This window comes from Mustela putorius, unplaced genomic scaffold (assembly GCF_011764305.1).
Source record: "Mustela putorius furo isolate JIRA1106 unplaced genomic scaffold, ASM1176430v1.1 tig00003845_pilon_pilon_pilon, whole genome shotgun sequence".
NCBI lineage: Eukaryota > Metazoa > Chordata > Mammalia > Carnivora > Mustelidae > Mustela > Mustela putorius.
In genome coordinates, this window is record NW_025421998.1 from 17253196 (window position 1) to 17275521 (window position 22326).

At 35.3% G+C, this 22326-nt stretch overlaps 1 protein-coding gene across 2 annotated transcripts in view; it reads left to right on the forward strand.

The window, feature by feature from the left end:
- Positions 1-22326, forward strand: part of COG5 (component of oligomeric golgi complex 5) — a 295721-nt gene that overhangs the window by 126885 nt on the left and 146510 nt on the right. For both annotated transcript variants that reach the window (XM_045089660.1, XM_004739536.3), the window contains exon 7: positions 3962-4092. In XM_045089660.1, the coding sequence (XP_044945595.1) occupies positions 3962-4092 (131 nt within the window). The remainder of the gene's footprint in view (positions 1-3961; positions 4093-22326) is intronic.

Genomic DNA, 22326 nt, shown 5'->3' on the forward strand with positions numbered 1-22326 from the left:
TGGGAGAGAACCATGAGAACATTTATTCTGCTAGCCAGGTGTAGTACTGATTAGAACCGTGAGAGTCTATTAAAATGACAGGCATATATCTTAGTAATAAAAGTCATATTGAGATATTGGTTTAGTCTGAAGACTAAGGAAATAAAAAGAAATGGGTTAGTCCCAGGAAATAATACAAGAACCAATCACTGAGATCAAGTGACTGCCTGGGTGCAAAGCATATGAAATTTATTCTGAAGTTTTAGTGTTTTAGACCAGGACAGTGGTAATAGGGGAAACCAGAATTTATTTTTTAGTACCTTAAATTTCAAAGACTTGTGTATATTTGACAAAAAAAAAATGCTTATGATTATGTTATCCATCCTCTTGATACCTGTGTTAGATGTTTTGGTTGAATTCCTTTTTCTTCTAATATTAGATTAAATTTTTCTCAGGTTAATTAAACAAAGAGATGACCAATATCATTTCTTTCCCATGAAAAGTAGTCTCATCATTTTCTTGCTTCTCAGGAGGTGATATGTTAAAGCCAAAGGATCTTGTTGGTTTCTTCATACATATTTTTGTATGGGAAAGGATTCAACAGGTATTAGTAATAAGTGACAGAAAGATAATTCTGGCTATGTACTCCACATATATTAAAGTTTAATTGTTAAAGTGTGACTAATGCTGGCATATTTCAAAATTTAGCATTTAAGGACATTTTATGTATTTCAAAATTTTTCCTTTTTATGGAACATCAAAATATGAGTTTTTAATTCTGTCATTGTTCCAGCTTTAATTTAATTCCCCAGTTAATTTTTTTTTTTTAATCTATTTGACAGAGAGAGAGAGAGATCACCAGTATGCAGAGCAGCAGGCAGAGAGGCGGGGGGAGGGGGGGGAAGCAGTCTCCCTGCTGAGCAGAAAGCCTGATAAGGGGCTGAATCCCCGGACCCTGAAATTTACCTGAGCTGAAGGCAGAGGCTTAACCCACTGAGCCACGCAGGTGCTCTCTCCAGTTAATTTTGATAAGATTTTTACGTTTTTATTCTTTCACTGAGCAAACTGGAGTACTATGGGAGGAATGCTATCTATCCTTTGAATATAAAGTTTTCTTCTTTCAGAGATTTGTGGGATTGGCCTGGGATGATCTAGTGAAAAGATGGAAGTCAGATCTGGATTTAAATTCTCTTTGCTGCCTACTAGCCAACTGAATTTTTAATAATTAAATAATATTTCTAGCAAGGCTGTTTAAAATATTACATATAATCGAAGCATACATAAAATAATAAAAAGATATTTTGTGTCTGATTTAATGCCCTCTATATGTTACGTGTTCAAAATTATATTTATTGTTATTGGAATCATCATCATCATCTTGTCCTTGGCCCCATTCCCTAGATATGTTTCACAAAGAGCAGATTGCGAAGACTTGAAACACTGATTGCCATTGTATGGGACAATTAAACAAGAGCGGACAACTTCATGTAATCCTTCCACTCTCCTGGCTAGGTGCTTGTGGGGTGTTGCTACTTTGTTTTTCTGTTGTTTTTCACCCCTTTCTGTACTGAACCTCTTTTATTAAAAAGCTGGTTTGTGGAGTAATCAGTAAGGAAAATAATAGGGCCTTCCTCCCTCCCAGGCAATAGAATCCTTTGTATTCCTTTGTATTTTTTAAGTGATTATACCGTGTGGATGAACAGAATGGGGCAGTTGGAGAAGGAGTAGGTTAGATAATGTGATGGGGACCATTGTTTACCTTAAATAAGTATTGGAATTAATCATTTACTATCCTCTCACCCCTACTGGATGGTAGACTGTGATAACATAAACAATATTTACTTTCTTTTTGTTCCCATGACACCTAGCATAATACATTTTATCTTTATCTTTCAGAGATTGCAACTTTGTGCTTTGTTTTTCTTTCTTAGATTTTGCTACTTGGGGTGAGAAATTAAGTCTGGTTCATTTCTTTGGTGTCTGTGATTTATAAATATTTGATACTCAATAAAAGGTTTGAGTGAATGATTTGAATTGTCTCCAGAGCGACAGATCAGCATTCATAAGAGTAAAGCTACTTTTGGCTTTGTTTATCTCTGGAAAAGTATAAATGGAAGGAACCTTAGGGTTTATATCCTCTAGCTCTTTGTTTTTCAAATAAAGTAACTGGTACCAAAGGTGGCAAGACTTATATTCAGAAATATATTTGAAAGAAATAGAATCCAGACAGATCTCTTACTCATAGTGTCTCTCACCCCCCCCCTTCTTTTTTTCTTACTTGTAGTATTTTTCCTCTTCAGATTACAGAAAAAAAGAAACACATTGATAACTGGCTGGAAAAGAAAATACTTATTTTCTATTGTGTGCATGCCTGTAGTTTGATTCTATATTGTCTAGTAAGTATTTTAGGGTAAACATAGCATTTCCTCATTGATCATTACCATGACTGGAGTCAAATATAGTTTTCCCAAAAAATTCTCTGAAAAATAAAATTTAAAATTAAAAATAAGATTAAAAACTTTTTTGTGTATTATAATCCACCCCACATTTACATAATGGATTGGTATATAAAGTACTTTGGCATTTGTTCACTTATTTTGATTCTGATGATAGTTTTAAGAGTTATATAGGGCGTGATTTATATGCTGTTGGCATTTTACAGGTGAAAAAATTGAGGCTTAATGAGGCTGGCTATATCTTGTGACTGTGATCACTTCGTGAGTAAATTAGGAGGCAGAATCCTAAGCCCATATGATTTAGAGGGGGTTTTGATATTGTTGTTGTTGTTGTTTGATTTAGAGGTTTTTCAAAACTTTCCACTGGGGTAGTCTAAAGTCCCTTTAAATATGCACATTTAACAAAAATGCTTATGGTTGAGGTGCCATTAGCAATAACCACTGCTCAGTTGCCCTTCTGTTTGATTTCTTTTTGTCATCTTGTGTAGTACTAACTATATATATGGTGTTCTGTCAGTAGATATTAGAGTGGATAGTTAACTAAGTGGTTCGTTAGCATTCAGTAGGTAGTATGCTGTGACTTTGCTTAAGTAAAAGATGATTTAAGTGCTTGAAATATATTTTAAGAAGACTTAAAAAATCAGCTCCAATTAAAAGAATAAAAATCTGAAAAACAGATTTGATATTCTGTTGAGTAATAGACAACAAAGTAATCTTCTATATAAAACAGTAGTATTTTTTAGAAATAATTTATCTTGTTAAAAATAAAAAACAGAGTCTTAGAACTGTGAATAAGCTGCGTAATCTTAAAATCTTGACCTTAGTTTTAGCATTTTAGTTACGTTAGATATGTCTAAAATAAGTCAAAACATAAAAATTTTTTAAAAACTATCAAATTTTAAGTATGCACAATTATTGATAACATCTCTGTAGAGATCTTTTCATGATTCTTGCTCTGTATACTTTTATAAATAGAATGTTAATTCTATAAGTAGTTGATTCCTCTTTATAAATTTTTTATTCAATGATATCATGAAAATCCTTTAATGTAAGCTGCTCTTAGGTCTGCAAAATCATATAAACTGACAGCATGATAAATTCTAGCATGCTAAATTATTTTCATGATTTATTAATTATTCAAATGCTGATTATTTCAGATATTTTGTTACTATAAAATAACTTAAAACTGTCTTGCAACAGATTTCTAAGGTTTCCAAGATCAGGATATTTCATTATATTTAAATAAATTTGATACTACTATTTATGTAATGTGTTGACATTACTGGGAATTTACTATAATTATGATTTCTATTCCTGCTTTATCAACTCTATCTTATTTAGAATGTTTTGCTCCAGAGTGAAGTTATTTATTAAATAGAAAATGTTTGGGTAACTATATTTTTTAAAATAAAAATTTGGAAAGGGAAGTATTTTGAAGAATTAGATATGGTAGTTCAGTGCCTTGATATTTATTCAATAGTGAAATACTTAAATGTGTGTGTTTTTTGGTGTTTTTTTTTTAATAGATTATCTTTCTCAAGGAATAGATCTTTCTGGAATAGAAGTAATAGAAAATGATTTACTTTTTATTGCAAGAGCTCGACTTGAAGTGGAAAATCAAGCTAAGCGCCTCCTGGAACAGGGTGTAGAGACACAGGTAATAAAAGTAATAGCATTTTGTTAATGTGTTAAATATGTTGTAAGACAGATGAAGATTTGACTTTGAGGTTAAAAAACTAATATATGCCCTCATCGCTGAAGAACCATGTCTACAGTTTAAATTGTAGAGTAGGGTATGGAGTTAAGTATAGGGAAATTTTATTTAATATATGTTTATCTAATTTTAAAAATAGATTACAAGATTTTAGTATGTGATATATAAAATATGAGATATAATTTATATGTCTATGTAGATAGACCGTTAATACCTGTTGAATATGCTTATTTTGTCTTAAGCACTGTTACTTATTTAAGCCTTTCAACAACCCAGTAAAGTCAGTATTGTTATTTCCGTTTTACAAATGAGGAGACTGAGAACTTAAGTATCACATGGTATATTTTGGATCCAGATATTAAGCACTCTAACCCCAGAATCTTGCACCATTTACAATCACTGTGTATATATTTGTTTATTTATTTATTTGAGTGTGAGAAAGCACAAGCTGGAGAGTGGCGAAGAGTGAGAGGGAGAAACAGGCTTATCGCTAAGCAGGGCATCCTGATGTGGGGCTCAGTCAGTACCCCAGGATCATGATCTGAGTTGAAGGCAAACATTTAACTGACTGAGCCATTCAGGGTCCCATCTGTGCCATAATTTAAAAATATATATATTTTGGCTTGAGATATTTCTTAGGTATCATTTGCCTGTTGCTAAATATTCTGTAGTTGAAGAAATCCAAAGTTATTGATGTAGTTGAATCAACAAATTAGATGTAACCTATTATTCTACATTTCAATTGCACCCAGATATTTTCTCCATTTGTATTGGACCCAAATACAATTATTAGTGTCTATTTTTATTTGGATCCTTTAAACTAGGTGTTGTATTTTGTGTATTTGTACTGAACAAAAATAATTTTACAAATATTTTATTCTCTAAGTAGTCTCTAAATCAGGAAGGTACTTGTTTGACTTCTGATTCTTCATGGTTAAAATTTAAAAAGCATAACTGAGTATCACTGTTTAAAATAAACTTTTGACATTGATTATTATTTACATAATGAAAAGTGAATGGATGATAAGTACATATGGAATGAAATACCACACACACACATGCATGTAGAGTGAAATACCACCATGTGAACACATCTGTAAAATCAAGCCCCAGTCAAGAAATGGGAAACTCCCGGGACGCCTGGGTAGCTCAGTTGGTTAAGCAGCTGCCTTCGGCTCAGGTCATGATCCCAGCGTCCTGGGATCGAGTCCCACATCGGGCTCCTTGCTCCGCAGGGAGCCTGCTTCTCCCTCTGACTCTTCCTTCCACTCTGTCTACCTGTGCTCGCTCTCACTCACTCTCTCTCTGACAAATAAATAAATAAAATCTTTAAAAATATATATATATATAAGAAATGGGAAACTCCCAGCCCTCCTGGGTTCTCTTCACTCCCTCTCATAGTCACTGCTGTCCTTCTTTCCCGAAGGTAACCAGTATCCCAACTTAGAATACTGGAGCTGAGTTTTACCTGCTACTGATTTTCTGACTTTAGGTCTCACTGTGAAAGTAAACTGCTTATACTGTTAAAAAAAAAAAAAAGATACTCACCTACATCAAATTAGAGAAGATAATTTCAGAGAAATATTCAAGGAATTCCATGTCAACTTTGAATTAAGATGAATATTTCTGTAGAAAGTTGACCCATTTCATTTAGTTGTGAGAAGGGTAGCAATTAACATTTCAGAAAGTGAAGGATCCCAAGCCTTTTATATTCATCCAATGTCCATCTTATCACTACCTCACAGATTTCAAACTTTATGTAATACTATTTAAAATTTTTCCTGTGAAGTATATATTGCTATGTATGTATGTACATATATGCTTATATCTTTAATCTATGCAATCCTTAGTATTTTATTACATTTCAGAGTCATGGGAATGAAGCCAAAAATGGTAGAAAAGAAGCATTACTAAAGTTTGTTTAAAATACCATTTTTCGGGCACCTGGGTGGCTCAGTGGGTTAAGCCGCTGCCTTCGGCTCAGGTCATGATCTCAGGGTCCTGGGATCGAGTCCCACATCGGGCTCTCTGCTCAGCAGGGAGCCTGCTTCCTCCTCTCTCCCTGCCTGCCTCTCTGCCTACTTGTGATCTCTCTCTGTCAAATAAATAAATAAAATCTTTAAAAAAAAAAATACCATTTTTCAGTAGGGGTGGGTGATTTTAATATGGTGCAAAGGAATGGTTACTTTTAAAGACTTATTTTTTACCGTGTTCTTACATATCTAAAGTGGGGAAATATTTTCTAGGATAATTTTTCCTAACTAAATTCAATTTTAGATATGTTTTTGTTTTGGGGTACCTTTTAACAGTTGTCAAATTTGACTTTGCTTCAGTTTTTATTTTTTTTTTAAAGATTTATTTTTATTTATTTATTTGACAGAGAGAGATCAGAAGTAGGCAGAGAGGCAGGAAGAGAGAAAGGAAGGGAAGCAGGCTCCCTGCTGAACAGAGAGCCCGATGTGGGACTCAATCCCAGGACCCCGAGATCATGACCCGAGCAGAAGGCAGCGGCTTAACCCACTGAGCCACCCAGGTGCCCTGCTTCAGTTTTTAAATCATATTAAATTTAAAGTAGAACTGATAAACCTGTAAGAAATTAGTATCCTTAAACATTAATAGTGTTAAAAATTTGAATTGTATAAAGTTAATGAAAAGATTATTCAAGTAGATAACTGTCATTATTTAGCTAATGGCCCATGTCTAATCAGTGAGATTAAGTTAGATAAAGAAGAAAAAAAATAAAAATAATATGTGTCTTCACGGGTAGATGTGGGATGATCTGCATGGATCTGAGAACAGTCAACAGGGAGCTATAATTTTGTATGTCTCAGTGTGGTTTGAAGGAGGGTAGTTTCTGCTTAGTAGATGGAAATATTATCTCTGTTCTAGGCTGTCTGGGTTATATTAGCAAAGTTTGTCGTTCATTAGTCAGCATTATCCAATTCATTTGTCTCATTTAGAGTCTATAAAGTAACCAACCTGAGAATAATTGGGCTTCTACATAATTTTCCTAAAGAAAGAAAAGTGTACCAATCTGCCAGTATTAACATTCTGGTTCATTTTACAATTTCTACAGTATTTGTCGTATATAAATTAATATTCATGTTTATGACATTTATTAATGAATTTAGTCACGTGTGTCTGTCTCTCTCAGACCTGAGTCCTCTGGGTTATTTTCACGATGTCCGCTTTCTGCCTTTGCAGAACTGACATTAAACCGTCAACAGTAATGATGCTACTGAAATAATGCTTCTTGGGAGACAAGGTGGAAGGAGTCTATATGGGAACCTTTTGCCTTACCTCTTAGAAAGCAGCAAGACAGAGGTGTCATCCGGCTGGGTCAGCAGGCAGTTCAGGAATTAAAAAAGAAACTAACCTTTATTGAATGCAGTTCTTTGCCAGGATTTGTGGTTAGTCACTATACATTTGTTATTTCAGTCGTAGGAACAAATATGTGAGGAAGATATAATTATCCACTTTTTATACTTAAGGAAACAAAGCCCTGGAAAGGTTAAGAAATTAGCTGAAGATTACACAGCTAGCAGGTGGTAGAATCATGGTCTGGGAATGCCAACTTTCCACCTTTCTTAAATAAGACCAAGCACTTTATTCTAATTTTGTTAAATAATCATATTTTAAATTATTTGACAATCTGCAAAGTAATTTATGTTGAGAAGAATTTTTATACCATAAAAATTTCTTTGGGAAGTCTCCATGTGATGACTAATCTAAACCAGTTCTTTAGTATTCCTCAGAATTTTTATGTTTCTCTGGCCAACTTTTTTCCCCCCTATTCTTTGCAGTTAGTATTTCCATCAACCTTGCCCGCTTTGCCACACACTCCAGTTAACCCTGAGCAGATACTCTTAATTTCTACTTTGTACACGGACCTCTCACGCTGCCTGTGCTCGGGGCCCCAGTGTATTAGGAACCTTATCTCGTTGTATTTCCACATTCTCCTTTCTGTTTTATGCTCTGTCTTGTGTTCTTTTCCTTCTCATCAGCATTTACACATGCATATTTGATGCCAGTTTCCCCTGTGTTCTCTGCTTTTCAGGCTCACAGGCTTGCTTTTCGTTTTTCACATGCCTACTTTCCTTCCTTCTTTAGGGCTTTCATGTTCCTTTTAGGCCTGAAATACTCCTTCCACTTCCCATTAAAACAGATGCTGCAGCTTGCATCTATTTTATTCTCAAATCACATTCTCCCATTTATTAGATGTCACTGAAATAGTTAAATGTGGGGTGCCTGGGTGGCTCAGTGGGTTGAAGCCTCTACCTTCGGCTCAGGTCATGATCCCAGGGTCCTGGGATCAAGCCCCGCATCAGGCTCTCTGCTCAGCGGGGAGCCTGCTTCCCCCCACCCCCCGCCTTCCTCTCTGCCTGCTTGTGATCTCTGTCTGTCAAATAAATAAATAAAATCTTTAAAAAAAAAAGGAAATAGTTAAATGTTTTATTAATATTTATTGTAAATATAGACTAAAAGAATGACAGCATTTTAATTTGAAGTATTAATGCAATAATGAAATACTGCACACTAATCAGTTTATAGGCTCATAACATGAACAGAATTTTTAAAAAAATAAGGAACTTTTGAAAAATGTTACATCATCACTTGCATTTAATAATCAACTTCTGACATTAATTTGGCTTCTCAAAAATAGTGATTTCTTTTTGAGTGTGTAGTTGATAGCTATCATTTTTAGTGCCAGTTAGTTATAAATCTTAACTTTATTAAAAGAAAGTTTATTTTCTTGGCATTCTTTTTCCAAAACCAAAATTTTAGTAAATATAGATAATTTCTCTTTGATCATTACTGTTTTTTCCTGGTTAATTGCATAAATGTGCTATTTTCAGTTGTAGGTTTTAAATGGCTTTGTAGTATCACCAAATCTCTGCTATAGTGTTTCATAATTTCTCTTTTTGAAGTCATAAGCTAAATGACTACTGAGATATTGAAGAGCTCTTGTTTCTTCCTGCATAAAAAATATGAAAGTAAACTAACCTCACAAAGGCTGTATTATTTCTATATGGAAAAGATTCGTAGAGGTATCACTACCATTTTCTTTATTAAGAGTTTGGAAGGATTGATGACTTGGAGTGCATCTTCTGGTGAAGCATACCATATCACCACATTAGAAAAAACATTCTTCAATTCACTTGAAGAATGAATCTTTGTCACAGATATGGGGCTTGATATGGCTTCCATCCGCAGCAATTCCTTTTCTCCAATTTCTCTCTGTCTCTTTTGTACTGATCCTCAGAATCTTTCTCTGACAGAAGCCAGACAAAGAAAGAGAGAACCTTATGATATTTTCAGGATTGCAGCAGATTCATTACCTCGAGCTCTAACTAGCTTTCAAAAATAGGTGACAAAGATTTTGATCTGGATGAGTTCCTGCATCACCATAGATACCAGGCCTCCACAGTGAAATGATGACATTTTAATTAGAAAGACAGCTTTAACTTGTGAATTATAAGCTTTCCCGGTAAACAAGTGCAGGACTTTCTGGAGTTTCCAGGATGGGGGAAGATGATGTACTTAGTCACTTGTCTTTAAAAGTTATCAGGACAAAGGTCTATGTGATCTGTTCTTTCAGAGCTTAGTACTCAGCAGTGATCTCCCTCGTGGTAATTGTTGCCAGTGCTAGGAAGTAAATATCCACGGACCTGTCTTTTCCCTGAGGCAGAAAACCTCCTTGGTCAAGTGAGCCCAAGGTTCTGGTGCTTATCAGTTGACAACTAACAGTACTGTGACAGTGAGGTCTAGACAAGAGTCTTTCTAAGAGATGACATTGTAGAACTGAAGTTCAATAGATAAATGTCTCCATAACACGCAGTAAGTGACTATGATATTATGAACCCTTTTTACTTTTGTAATTAAAAATTCTCAGTTTGCTTCTAGCATAGAGAGGGTACCAATTTAAATGCGTTGTGTTGAAGATCTGTGGAAATTAAGCATTTCCTAAGCTTCAAAAACACTTCCTGGCAAAGTTGAACAAAGAAAAAAAAATTCCTTTTATAGCTACTTATGGTAGTTCAGCATACAGTACTTCTTTTGTGATCGCTTTTCTTCTGTGCTGGCCCAACCAACACCAGTAGTAGACTTGGTGTCAGTTGATTTGTGAAGTTGGATATCTGCTTTTAAAGGTCTAGCTTTCTGTCTTTAGCTGCTGCAAGTTTTCCTGGCTTGTCTCATGTATTCTAGAACATTTGAATCTATATAAACTCCTTTTGTATATTTGGTCCCAAGGTACTTTTTGGTTTTGGGTTTTTTTGCCATTTACAAAATACAGAGTTTCAGTAATTTTTCAACTCTTGTTGAAATATTCTTCTTTTTATTCATTTTTTAAACTTAAGTAAATTAACATACAATATCCTAGTTTCAGGTTTATATTATAGTGATTAGATATTTTTAAATGTTATAAAATGATCACTGTAAGTCTACTTAATGTCACCATACAAAGTTCTTACAGTGTTATTGACTGTACTTCCTATGCTGTACATTACATCCCATGACTTAATTATTTTATAACTGCAAGTTAGTACTTCTTAATATCCTTTACCTATTTTGCCTGCCCCCTCAATCCCTCCCTCATTTGGTTACCAGCAGTTTGTTTCCTGTGAGTCTGTTTCTGTTTTTATTTTTGTTTTAGGTTCCACTTAGAAGTGAAATCTCATGGTATTTGTTTTTCTGTGTCTGACATTTCACTAAACTTAATACCCTCAAGGTCCATTCATATTGTCATAAATGGCAAGACTTCATTCTTTTGGCTTTTTTAATTTTAATTTTATTTTTTTAAGTAAGCTCTATGCCCAACCTGGGGCTTGAACTGATGACCCCAAGATCAAGAGTCGGATGCTCTACTGACTGAGCCAGCCAGGCACCCCAACATTTCATTCTTTTCTATGGCTACTCAACAGTATGCATACACCACACTTTCTTTATCTGCTCATCTGTCAGTGGACAGTTAGGTTGCTTCCCTATCTTGGCTATTATAAGTAATGCTGCAGTAAACATAGGGGTACATATATCTTTTTGAATTAGTGTTCTCATTTTCTTTGGGTAAATACCTGGTAGTGGAATTGCTGGATCATATGGTAATTCTATTTTTAACTTTTTGAGTTTTCCCAAAGCATTTTTTTTGACCCAAAATAAACAACTTCAGGATGGGTAGGTGCTATGGATGAAGGGTATTAAAGGTACAAACTTCCAGGTAAAGAATAAATGTCTTGAGAATGTAATATACAACATTGTGACTATAGTTAATACAATAGTACTGCTGAGAGGATAGTCCTTAAAAGTGCTTATCACAGGAAAAAAATCTGTAACTATGGTGATGATGTTACCTAGACTTTATGATGATCATTTTGCAATATACACAAATATCATATCATTATGTTGTACACCTGGAACTAATATAATGTTGCATGTCAATTATACTTCAATTTGAAAAGAAGCAATTTGAAAGGATGATTATAGTAAGAGCTCTTCAAGTTAACCAGAGCTAAATGTTTCATGTATTTCCTTTACTAAATTCAGTGGATAATTTGTCATTACTACCCCCATCTACCACAAATATTTGTCTGTTTGCTCCTATCACTGTTAGCTTTCCTTAGATTTAATAGAGATCTGGGGCGGGGGTGGGGGTGCTCCTGGGTGGCTCAGTGGGTTAAAGCCTCTGCCTTCAGCTCAGGTCATGATATCCGGGTCCTGGGATCGAGCCCTGCATTGAGCCCTGCATCGGGCTCTCTGCTCAGCAGGGAGCCTGCTTCCCTTCCTCTCTCTCTGCTTGCCTCTCTGCCTACTTGTGATCTCTGTCTGTCAAATGAATAAATAAAATCTTTAAAAAACTTTTTTTAAAAACTAAAAAAAAAAGAGATCTGCATGAGCACATTTATATTTAAATAAGGTTTATGACATGTGTAAATAGTAATTTTAAAAATTACTCTTCTGTAGTTAATATGTTGTTATATGTTGTTACTAATAATAGTAGTGTTATTAATTTGTACTGACCTGGTGTTATAGAACTTAAAAAGATACTGATCTCTAAATGTTTTCCCCAAAGTTTAGTCTTATTATTTAGCTTGTGCTTGCTATTTTATCCTTAAATTTGGAAATTAATTTAAACTCTTATTTAAACACTCTAAATCAAGGGTTGGTACTGTGGATTTTGCTATGGCCCAAGTACTAAGAATTGTTTTTGCATTTTTAAGTGGTTGAAAAAAAACAAAGAAGAACATGCAATGGAAACCATATGTGTCCTGGAAAGCCTGAAATATACTTACTTTTGCGCCCTTTAAAGAAAAAGTATACTGATCCTTGCTTTAAATCATTTTATCTTCTTCTTCGTGTATGTTTTAGTATTTTTCTTTCTTCCTTCTCTCCACAACCCCATTCTCTTCTGTAGCATTTCAGTTATCATATGGTACTGCTCTGTGTTTTTGTTTTATGCCAAATGTAAAGTGGTACTGTTATTTTTGTTTCTGCATTTTGTATTCATGCTATTTTCTTATTCTTTGATACATTTTCTTGTCATGAACAACCTACTGTAACATTGGTTACTTTGTTTTTAGATTTAATTTTGTTGCTATCTTCTAGTGTAGATTCACTCTAATTCAGTCTAATTAACTGTCTACTTTCAGCCGTAGGGTCTTTTGGCATCACTGAGTGGCATTTCATTTTCATACTGCCCTGTGAATAATTTTTTCAATAACTGACTAAATTTTTATTATATTCACATAGAATCTATCCCTGTTCTTTGTCTAAAATTTGTGTAATTATTTTCTGTTTCTCAAAAACTCAGAACTTTTTATTTGGGCAACTCTTATTTAAATGATTTTTACTTAATTTAAACAATCTAATGCTGGCTTTTTATTATAGTAGCAAATACTTAAATTTTTATTTTGTAATTCAGAAGAAAAGACCCAGGTAACCGCTTTGGGTCACTCAAGATTAGTTTGCATTTTCTACAGTTTCATATAACCAAAGTCATAGTGTGGTTTCTCATGTCTGAGAAACACGAGACATGTCTGACATGATGAAGACATGATGAAGAAACATGTCTCTTCTCCATCATAATTATTTTGAGATCAATCCATGTTGAATGCTTTGGTGGCTTGGTCCTTTTTTATTGCAGATTAGTATTCCATTTTAGTTGAAGTACTTTTATCTGTTAACTAATTGACAGACATCTGGGGTTATTTCCAGATTGAGGCTATGTAAATAAGGCTGCCATGGGCCAAGTACAAGTCTCTGTGTCAGCATATGTTTTCGTTTCTCTTGGGTAAGTATGAAATGCAAGAATGGTTGGGTTTTTGCAAAGAATGGTCTATTTACTTTTTAAAGAAACTAGCAGTTTTCCAGAGTGGCTCTATCTTTTCACATTCTCACCTGAGTAGGTTAGGGTTTCTCCAGGTCCTTACCAAATTCGATGTTGGGAGTCTTTTTTAATTTTAGACATTTGAACAGGTCTCGGAGGTAGTAGATTCTCATTGTGGTTTTAATTTGCCTTTCCCCTAATAGCTGATGTGACCAGCTTTTCCCATATGCTAAATATGAAAGGTCTTTGATCGGTATTTAAAGAGTTTATTTTATTCTTCTTACTGAAATGTAAGAATTCTTAATGTATTCTGGATACAGATCTTTTGTCACATATGTGTATTGTAAATATTTTCTAAGGCTTGCCTTTTTTCTTTTTGCATTGTCATCGAGGTGTAATTTAACATACCATAACATTCGTTCATTTAGCGTATAGTTTGATGAATTTCAGTCAATTTGTACAATTGTGCAACCATGTCACAACACACATTTTGGGAAAACTGTTATCGCCATGAAACCATTCCCTCATGCCTGTTCGCAGTCAGTCCCTTCTCCCGCTGCTGAACCCAGGCAATCCCTGATCTGCTCTCCATGTCCATAGATCTGGCTTTCTCTAAAATTTCATAAAAGTGGAACCATACAGCATGTATTCTTAGACATCTAGTTTCTTTCACTTAGCACATTGTTTTATTTAGGTTCATCTTTGTTGTTGCATGCATAAGTGATCCTCTTCTTGCTTAGTAATATTCCATTCTGTGGATATAGTCACCGTTCATGTATCTATAGGTTGTTGGACATTAGATTAGTTACAGGTTTTTAGCTATTAAGAATAATGCTGCTCGCGTCCCTGATTGGCTCAGTCAGTTAAGTGTCTTATTTCAGCTCAGGTCTTGATCTCAGGATCAAGGATGCATTCAAGCCACGCATTTAGAAAAAAGAAAGAAAGAATAATGCTGCCTTTTCCCCCCACTTGATATCATCTTTTTGAAGAGCAAATTTTTTTAGTTTTGACAGACCGGTTTATCTGTGGTTTTGTTTGCATGTTACATAAAATTTCTGCCTACCCTAAAGGTGCAAATCTTTCTTCCTGTGTTTTTTTGAGAATTTATGAGTTTATTGTTTAATTTTTATGTTAAGTGTAAGGTTCATTTTTTCCATAGAAATAGGCGGTCGTTTGAGCACCTTTTGTTGAAAAGGGTTATTTTTTCTTTCATTGAATTAATTCATTGTGAATTGGCAGATATTTTGGCACCTGGAGAATATTTAATTGCCTGTCATTCTTTCTACTGATAGTTTTAACATTTATTGATGATTTTTGTCTAAATCATTTTATATTTTTCATTGGAGAATGTGAAAGTGATTTCTATTTTTGTTATTCCTCTGTTTTTATTAGCTGTGATTCATTTGTAAAGAAGAACTTTCACTCATCAACTCAGGAAATTTGGTTACCCTGAACTGTAATTCCTTTTTAAAATGATCAGTAAATATTTAAATTTTGCACCTTTATTATCAATTTACAAAGTAGTGAGTTGCTATGATAGCCACCTCCAGTGGCAGCAAATGTGGTATGATTTTGTTCTCTTTTGTTTTTCCTTCTTTTTTTTTTTGAAGAACTGTTAGGGACTCATGTATTTTTATATATGTGGTGCTGGGTGAGACTGCGAGAGCTGTGACACCAAGCCAGACTAACGATGGCTTAAAAATAGGGATTTGTCTGGTTGTGGGTGGTGCTAACATTGTTTCAGCTGTTCAATAAGGATTCAGGTCTTTCTTCCATTCTGTCATCCTTAGTGTCCTTTGCTGGTCACATCATGGTCTCCCACCACTAGGCATCATGCCCATGTTTGACGTGTGAATATGGGGCAGTGTCAGCTGCCAGCCAAAAGGCAGGGCAAATCTTCAGAACTGCTCCAGGAGACCTGTTTTTCTGTCTTATTGACCAGATCTGGGCCGCATGGTCATCCCAGCTGTCAGGAGTACTGTGGAAGCAAGGATCTGGCAGAGAAGCACAAAATTGTCAGCATTGGCTTGCGCTGCTTATGGGCCATTGCTGGGGGCAGAGTGCATTGTCACCCCAGGAGAAAATTAGGTTTTTACTTTAGAAACATTGGGAACATTATGTTAAGAAAGGAAGAACTGAATTTCAGGGAGTAACTAGTAATGCCTACCATAAATGTCTTTGATAAAGCACAGAATGACTAGAATTATTCTGTTACTTAAAAAGATAAGCCAAATTTATACATTTGACTTAAAAGTGTAATTATATTAAAAGAATAACATTTGGGCCTTAGTATATTGTTGTCTTATTTTCCTATACTGTCATTGTCCTATAAAATTTATTTTACTATTGAACACATTTTAGTGTCCTTGAAAAACTATCTACTGATCTTTAATGCAATGAGAATGTTATTCTGGAGTCCCTGGCTGGCTCAGTTGGTGGAACATGTTACTCTTGATCATGGGGTCATGAGTTCAAGCCCCGTGTTGGGGGTAGAGATTACTTTAAAAAAAAAGAGAGAGAGAGAGAGAATGTTCCTCTAAACATTGACATCATTTAAATATTTTTATTTAATGCCAATGTATGACTTCAGATGCTCTCTAGATTTGATACTCTAAATCTGTTATCCTTTGATACCCCCTTTTCCATTTTCTGTGTGTCATCACTTCTTCTGCAGAACCCTCCTCTTCCTGTCCATGTTCACTCCTTTTTTACTGTCCTTTTTCCTTGTCTTTCTATAGCTCTTTTATTTTCTGCTTTTCTTCTAAAAGGGCTAGAATAAAGTTGATTTCTGGTTGATAAGATCATATTGTGCTATTAAATGTCCTTCTTAGTTTCTTAATTTCATTTGGGTTATGCACTGTTGACTGTTGATTGTTAACAGGTTCTGAAATAATCATATTAGGTTAGCTGAGAAGTACATATCCAGCATTAATGGCCTGCATGTTACTGAATCAGAGAAGACACTGGTAAGCTCTAAATCACAACCAAGGTAGCTAATATAATTCTTGCTTTTAAATTACGTTATTTAATGTGATTCTCTCTTCCTTTAGGACATGTAATCTCCCATGGAGCTCCATTAAGTTTTCAGTGTTTTAGGCATGTTGTAGCTCCAGAAAAAGTGTCCAGTGTGTCTGTCCCATTAGGGCATATGGCTAGGAGATTATAAATTGCCTTCAGTATTTTGGCCTAATATACACTTGTTATGTATAGGGTGTTGTGAGTTTATTAATACTATTTTTGTTAAATAAAATAGTTGGAATTTTTAATTTGTAAATTACTGTGTATGTTTTAGGTACTGAGCTTTTCCTTGTTTTAAATTTACCTGAAAATCAGCCTGATTTTATTAAGTACATCTTCTACTGAGGGCATGGTTTAAAGAACTACCTGCTTTGTGGTAAAGATGATTAAACTTGTATCCTTTCTCTGCTGTAAAATAAAACTACAGAAAGTGTATTATTTTATTTTTACTCAGCAGTAAGGACTGGCTGTATAGTGAAACATAGCTTGTTCTACTTGTTCTCTGAAGTTTTGCTTGAACTGACTTTGCATCTTTCTCACTGTAATATCTGTGCTTTTGAGGGACACTAAGTTGATCTCTCCCTTTCCCTCCCTATCAGCCCCCTCTCTGAATGTATTTCTGGGGTTCCTTGGGGTTTTTTCCCCCTTTTTCTTAGTTTTTGTTTTAATTGAGTATGGAACGGCTTACTGATCAAACTTTGAGGAAATACTGTATTTCTAAACCTCACTAAGGAAAAGTAAAATTTCAGAATCTCATGCCTGCCTTTCTAGTTCAAATCAGTTGGGGAAACAGCTAAGACTATCATAGGACTTAAAGCTTTATGAACTGAGTCACTTTGGAATGGTGCACAGACTGTTACAACAGAATAGCATCAGCTGAATTTATATTCTACATTCGTCCTTTTCTTTTCTCAGCTCATTTCTTATATGAAAGCTAAAGAAAAAGAATTTACCTGCTGAACAATTATTTCAGTAAGGGAAGGAATGAAATGTGATTGTCTTTATGATACAAGGAGTATTTGATCCTTTCAGACTTTTAATATAATTTCAGGCTATCCTTCACAGTCATACATTTATGTCATTTTTGCATTTTGTTTCCACTTAAATCAAATTGTCACTCTCTCCATTTCTGCTGCTAGTTATATGAAATTTTTCAAGTTGTATTAAACTTTTGACTTAATATTATATTTGTGCTCATGAAGGTCATCTCCTATTAGTTTACAGCTTACTTAGTAAGTGCTGAAATACTAATTGCTGCTTCATAGAACAATCTTTACAGCAGTCTGCCTAGATCTCTGTTCCATTAGCTCAGTGCCAGCTGTTGCTTTGGTTACAGTGTTACTGTTTTGGCAAGCTTTTCAAGGATCTTAACTGTGTTGCTTTTCTGACTATATTATTATGGTATTTTCTTTTCTTCCCATATAATACTACTAAGGTATTGGAGGAGAAAGGAAAAAATTACATTATATTTATTTGTTTCTAAAGCAGGAGAAACAATTTTAGTTTAATAAAAAGAAAGTGGTTGTGCCATCTTCTGAAATGCTTTTGAAGAGGTAGAAATTTATCTTGATCTATTTATGAAATTATCCCTTTCTTCTCTGTTACATGGGCTTTAATCTCACTTTATATCACAATTTATGATAAATTTTATATAAGATTAAAAGATTTCTTGAAGGTCACAGTGACAATTTGTAAAAAAATTATCCTTAGAATTGACTGTCTTATTTAAAAGAGAAGACATTGTCTAGAAGACATGGCCACCTTTTCAGCAGAAGCTTATCTCTTGCTAGCATGGTATTTTTCAAATATGTTTAGTCTGTATGTTTTGAGAGCTCTTAAAATTTGCCAGAGAGTATTTCTTGCCTGCAAAACTGGCATATCTGGAGATCTTCTCAATCAAGTGATGATGGGATGACCTGTGGTAGAGTACAGAGTAAACAGGAAAGGGCCCAAGACCTAAAACTGGCCAGCTGTGGGCCTGTTCTCTTGCTGCCTTGGTTTCCTTAAGTGTAAAGTGAGGATAGGAATACTTATTCTGCCTATATTGTGATGACAAATTAATATCAGTAAATATGAAGGCTCTTTAAAACGGGGAAGACAGTATGGAGGTTCCTCACAAAATTAAAAGTAGAATTACCATGTGATGTAGTAACTCCACTACTGGGTATTTACCCAGTATAATTTGAAATAATATATACACCCTTATGTTTATTGCAACATTATTTGAATGCAATAGCCAAAATGTGGAAGGCACCCAAGCAGCTGGGCAAGTTTGCATTCCCGCCCACACTTATTGTTCCTTATGTCTTTGAAGTTAGCTATTCTGACAGGTGTGAGGTGATATCTCTTTGTAGTTATGATTTGCATTTCTCTGATGATGAGTGATATTTTGCATCTTTCCATGTGTCTGTTGACCATCTGGATGTCTTCTTTGGAGAAATGTCTACTCATGTCTTCTGCCCAATTTTTAATTGGATTCTTTCTTTTTGTGTAGTGAGTTATGAAAGTTCTTTATATATTTTGGATACTACCCTTTATCGGATATCTCATTTGCAAATATCTTCTCCCATTCAGTAGGCTGCCTCTTAGTTTTGTTGACTGCTTCCTTCACCCTGCAGAAACTTCTTATTTTGATGTAGTCCCACTAGTTTATTTTTGCTTTTGTTTCCCTTACCTCAGCAGACATATGTAGAAAGATGCTGCTACTGCCAGTGTTAAAGAAATTATGGCCTCTGCTCCCTTGAAGGATTTTTATGGTTTCAAGTCTCACATTTAAAAATCAACTTTGGGGGTGCCTGGGTGGCTCAGTGGGTTAAGCCGCTGCCTTCGGCTCGGGTCATGATCTCAGGGTCCTGGGATCAAGCCCCGCGTTGGGCTCTCTGCTCAGCCGGGAGCCTGCTTCCTTCTCTCTCTCTCTCTCTGCCTGCCTCTCTGCCTGCTTGTGATCTCTCTCTGTCAAATAAATAAATAAAATCTTAAAAAAAAAAAAAGTAAAAATCAACTTTGGGTTTATTTTTGTGTCTAGTGTAAGAAAGTGGTTCAGTTTCATTTTCTTTTGTGTCACTGTACAGTATTCCAAACATGGTTTGTTGAAGTCCATTAGATATTCTTGGCTCCTTTGTCATATAATAACTGATCGTATAATCATGGGTTTATTTCTTGGCTCTCTATTCTGTTCCTTTGATCTGTGTGCCTGTTTTTTGCCAGTACCATACTGTTTTGATTTCTACAGCATTGTAGTATATCTTGAAGCCTGGGATTGTGATCCCTCTAATTTTGTTCTCTTCAAAGATTGTTTTGGCTATTTGGGATCTTCTGTGGTTCCATACAGATTTTAGGATTATTTGTTCTAGTTCTATGAAAAATGAAAAATGCTATTGGTGTCTTGATAGGGATTGCATTAAATGTGTAGGTTGCTTTGGGTAGTAATGAAGCTTTTAACAGTATTTTTTCTTCCAGTTCATGAGCATGGAATGTCTTTCCATTTCTTTGTGCATATGCATGTTTTTCTGTTGCCTTTAATCCTTTGTATTGATTTCCTAGGGCTGCCCTAACGAATGACCACATACTAGGTGACTTAAAGCAACTAAAGTTTATTTTCTCGTAATTCTGGTAGTTAGAAATCCAAATCAAGATGTTGGCAGGGCCACACTCCCTCTGGAGACTATGGAAAAAGCCTTCCAAGCCTCTTATTTAAGTACTCCTGGCTCCACTCTGTCCTTCACGTTCCATGGCTAGTAACTGTTTCACCCCAATCTCTGCCTCTGTTGTCAAACATTACCTTTTTCATGGTGTTTGTCTCTGGGTGTTTTATTCTCCTTTAAGGACATCAGTCATTGGATTTAGAGCCCACCACAATCCAGTATGACTTCATCTCAGTTTAACTGGTTATATCTACAAAGACCTTTCCTCCAAATAAGGTTAGAGTCTGAGGTTTCAGGTGGACGTGAAATTGTTGGGGACAAGGAACAATAATTTAGACACTAAACCATCTAAAATTTTATCTGTTTGTACAGTGTGTAAACATTTGGCAGCTCATGCTGCCTCAACAGAAACCATAGGCTAGGTAGGTGGCTTAAATAATAGATATTTATTTTCTTACAGCTCTGGATGGTAGAAAATCTAAGGTCAAGTTTGGGCAGCGTTCAGTTTCTGGTGAGGAGTCTCTCCTGGCTTGCAGACAGCTGCCTCATTTCTGTGTTCTCACATGATAGAGACACAAGAGTATACAAGCTCTCTGGTATCTTCTTTTATAAGGCACTAATGCCATCAGACCAGGGTCCTACCTCAGGACTTCATCTAACCCTAATTAACTCCAAATAATCCCATCTGTAAATAACATCACATTGGGTGTTAGGGCTTCAACTGGTGGGGGGCCAGGAGTGGGAGTGAGACAGACACAGACATTCAGTCCATAACAAATTGCAAAACTAAAATACATATTTTACATTAGCCAATATTTTAGGAACCAATTATTTTTAAAAAGCAATTGTGATAGTGTGTATTCAGACATAAAACTTGTATTTATTGTTTTAGGAAAAAATTCACACAAGACTCATGTTTATATAGTAATATAAACATTCATATATTTTTTTTATTTGATTTAATATCTTGTCCCCCAAACTAGGAAGCATTATTGAATGATGTTTTTAGGTATCTAAGGTATCTGATTTATATTTTTGTCATAATTTGTTACCCTTTTCATTTCCCAATATTTACCTTAGACATTTTTATTAAAATACAATGAACAGGGGTGCCTGGGTGGCTCAGTGGGTTAAGCCGCTGCCTTCGGCTCGGGTCATGATCTCAGGGTCCTGGGATCGAGTCCCGCATCGGGTTCTCTGTTCAGCAGGGAGCCTGCTTCCTTCTCTCTCTCTCTCTCTCTCTGCCTGCCTCTCAGTGTACTTGTAATTTCTCTCTGTCAAATAAATAAATAAAATCTTTAAAAAAATACAATGAACAGAGAAGTGTATACATTATGAGTTTTTCACAAAGTGTTTTGTGAAAAACACAAAATGTTTTTCACAAAGTGAACAAACATATAACTAAACATTCAGATTTAAAAACACTAAAACCTTTACCAGCATTCCACAAACCTTTCCTATGCTCTTTTTGCAGTTCGCAAGTTCCCCCAGGTAATTCTTTTGTATCTACTAAAAATTTGAGAGCCACTTGCATAGGTACCCAAAGTAGCAGGTGTTTGTGTAGATCTCTTACCTATCAGTTGTTAGTGGACTTAGTTTCCATCACACGGTCTCATACACAGGCTTTCAAATGTGCTGCTCCTTTGCTTGGAGGAGTTTTCCTTTTGCTTTCCCCCTCTTCCTGTAAATTGCTACTTCCTGTAAATAGTAGCATGGAGCCCAATGCGGGCCTTGAACTCATGACCCTGAGGACAAGACCTGAGCCAAGATCAGGAGTCGGACACTGAACTGGCTGAGTCACCCAGGCGCCCCCTCCTCACGTAAATGTTTCACATCTTACCTTCAGGCCACCAGACACCTTCATTTCAGATCTTAGCTGAGACTCCTTCATGGAGCATTTCCTGACTCCTCCATCTTTCTTTCTTTCCCTCCCAGATCTAGGTTAATACCCCTTTGACGTGTTTTCATTAAACTCTGCATTTCTCCTCTCATTTATCATGGTGCGTTCTAATTGCTGCTTTACTTGTCTTTATATCCCTTCAGACTATAAATAAGTCAGAGTGTAATATTTGCCTCATTTTTTAAAAAACTCCTTGTGTCTTGTGCATTAATAGAGGATGATATACATTGAATGATAGTAAAGTCATCATGTTTCAGTTCTGGAAAAGGTACTAGAGTTCATCTAGTCCAGCT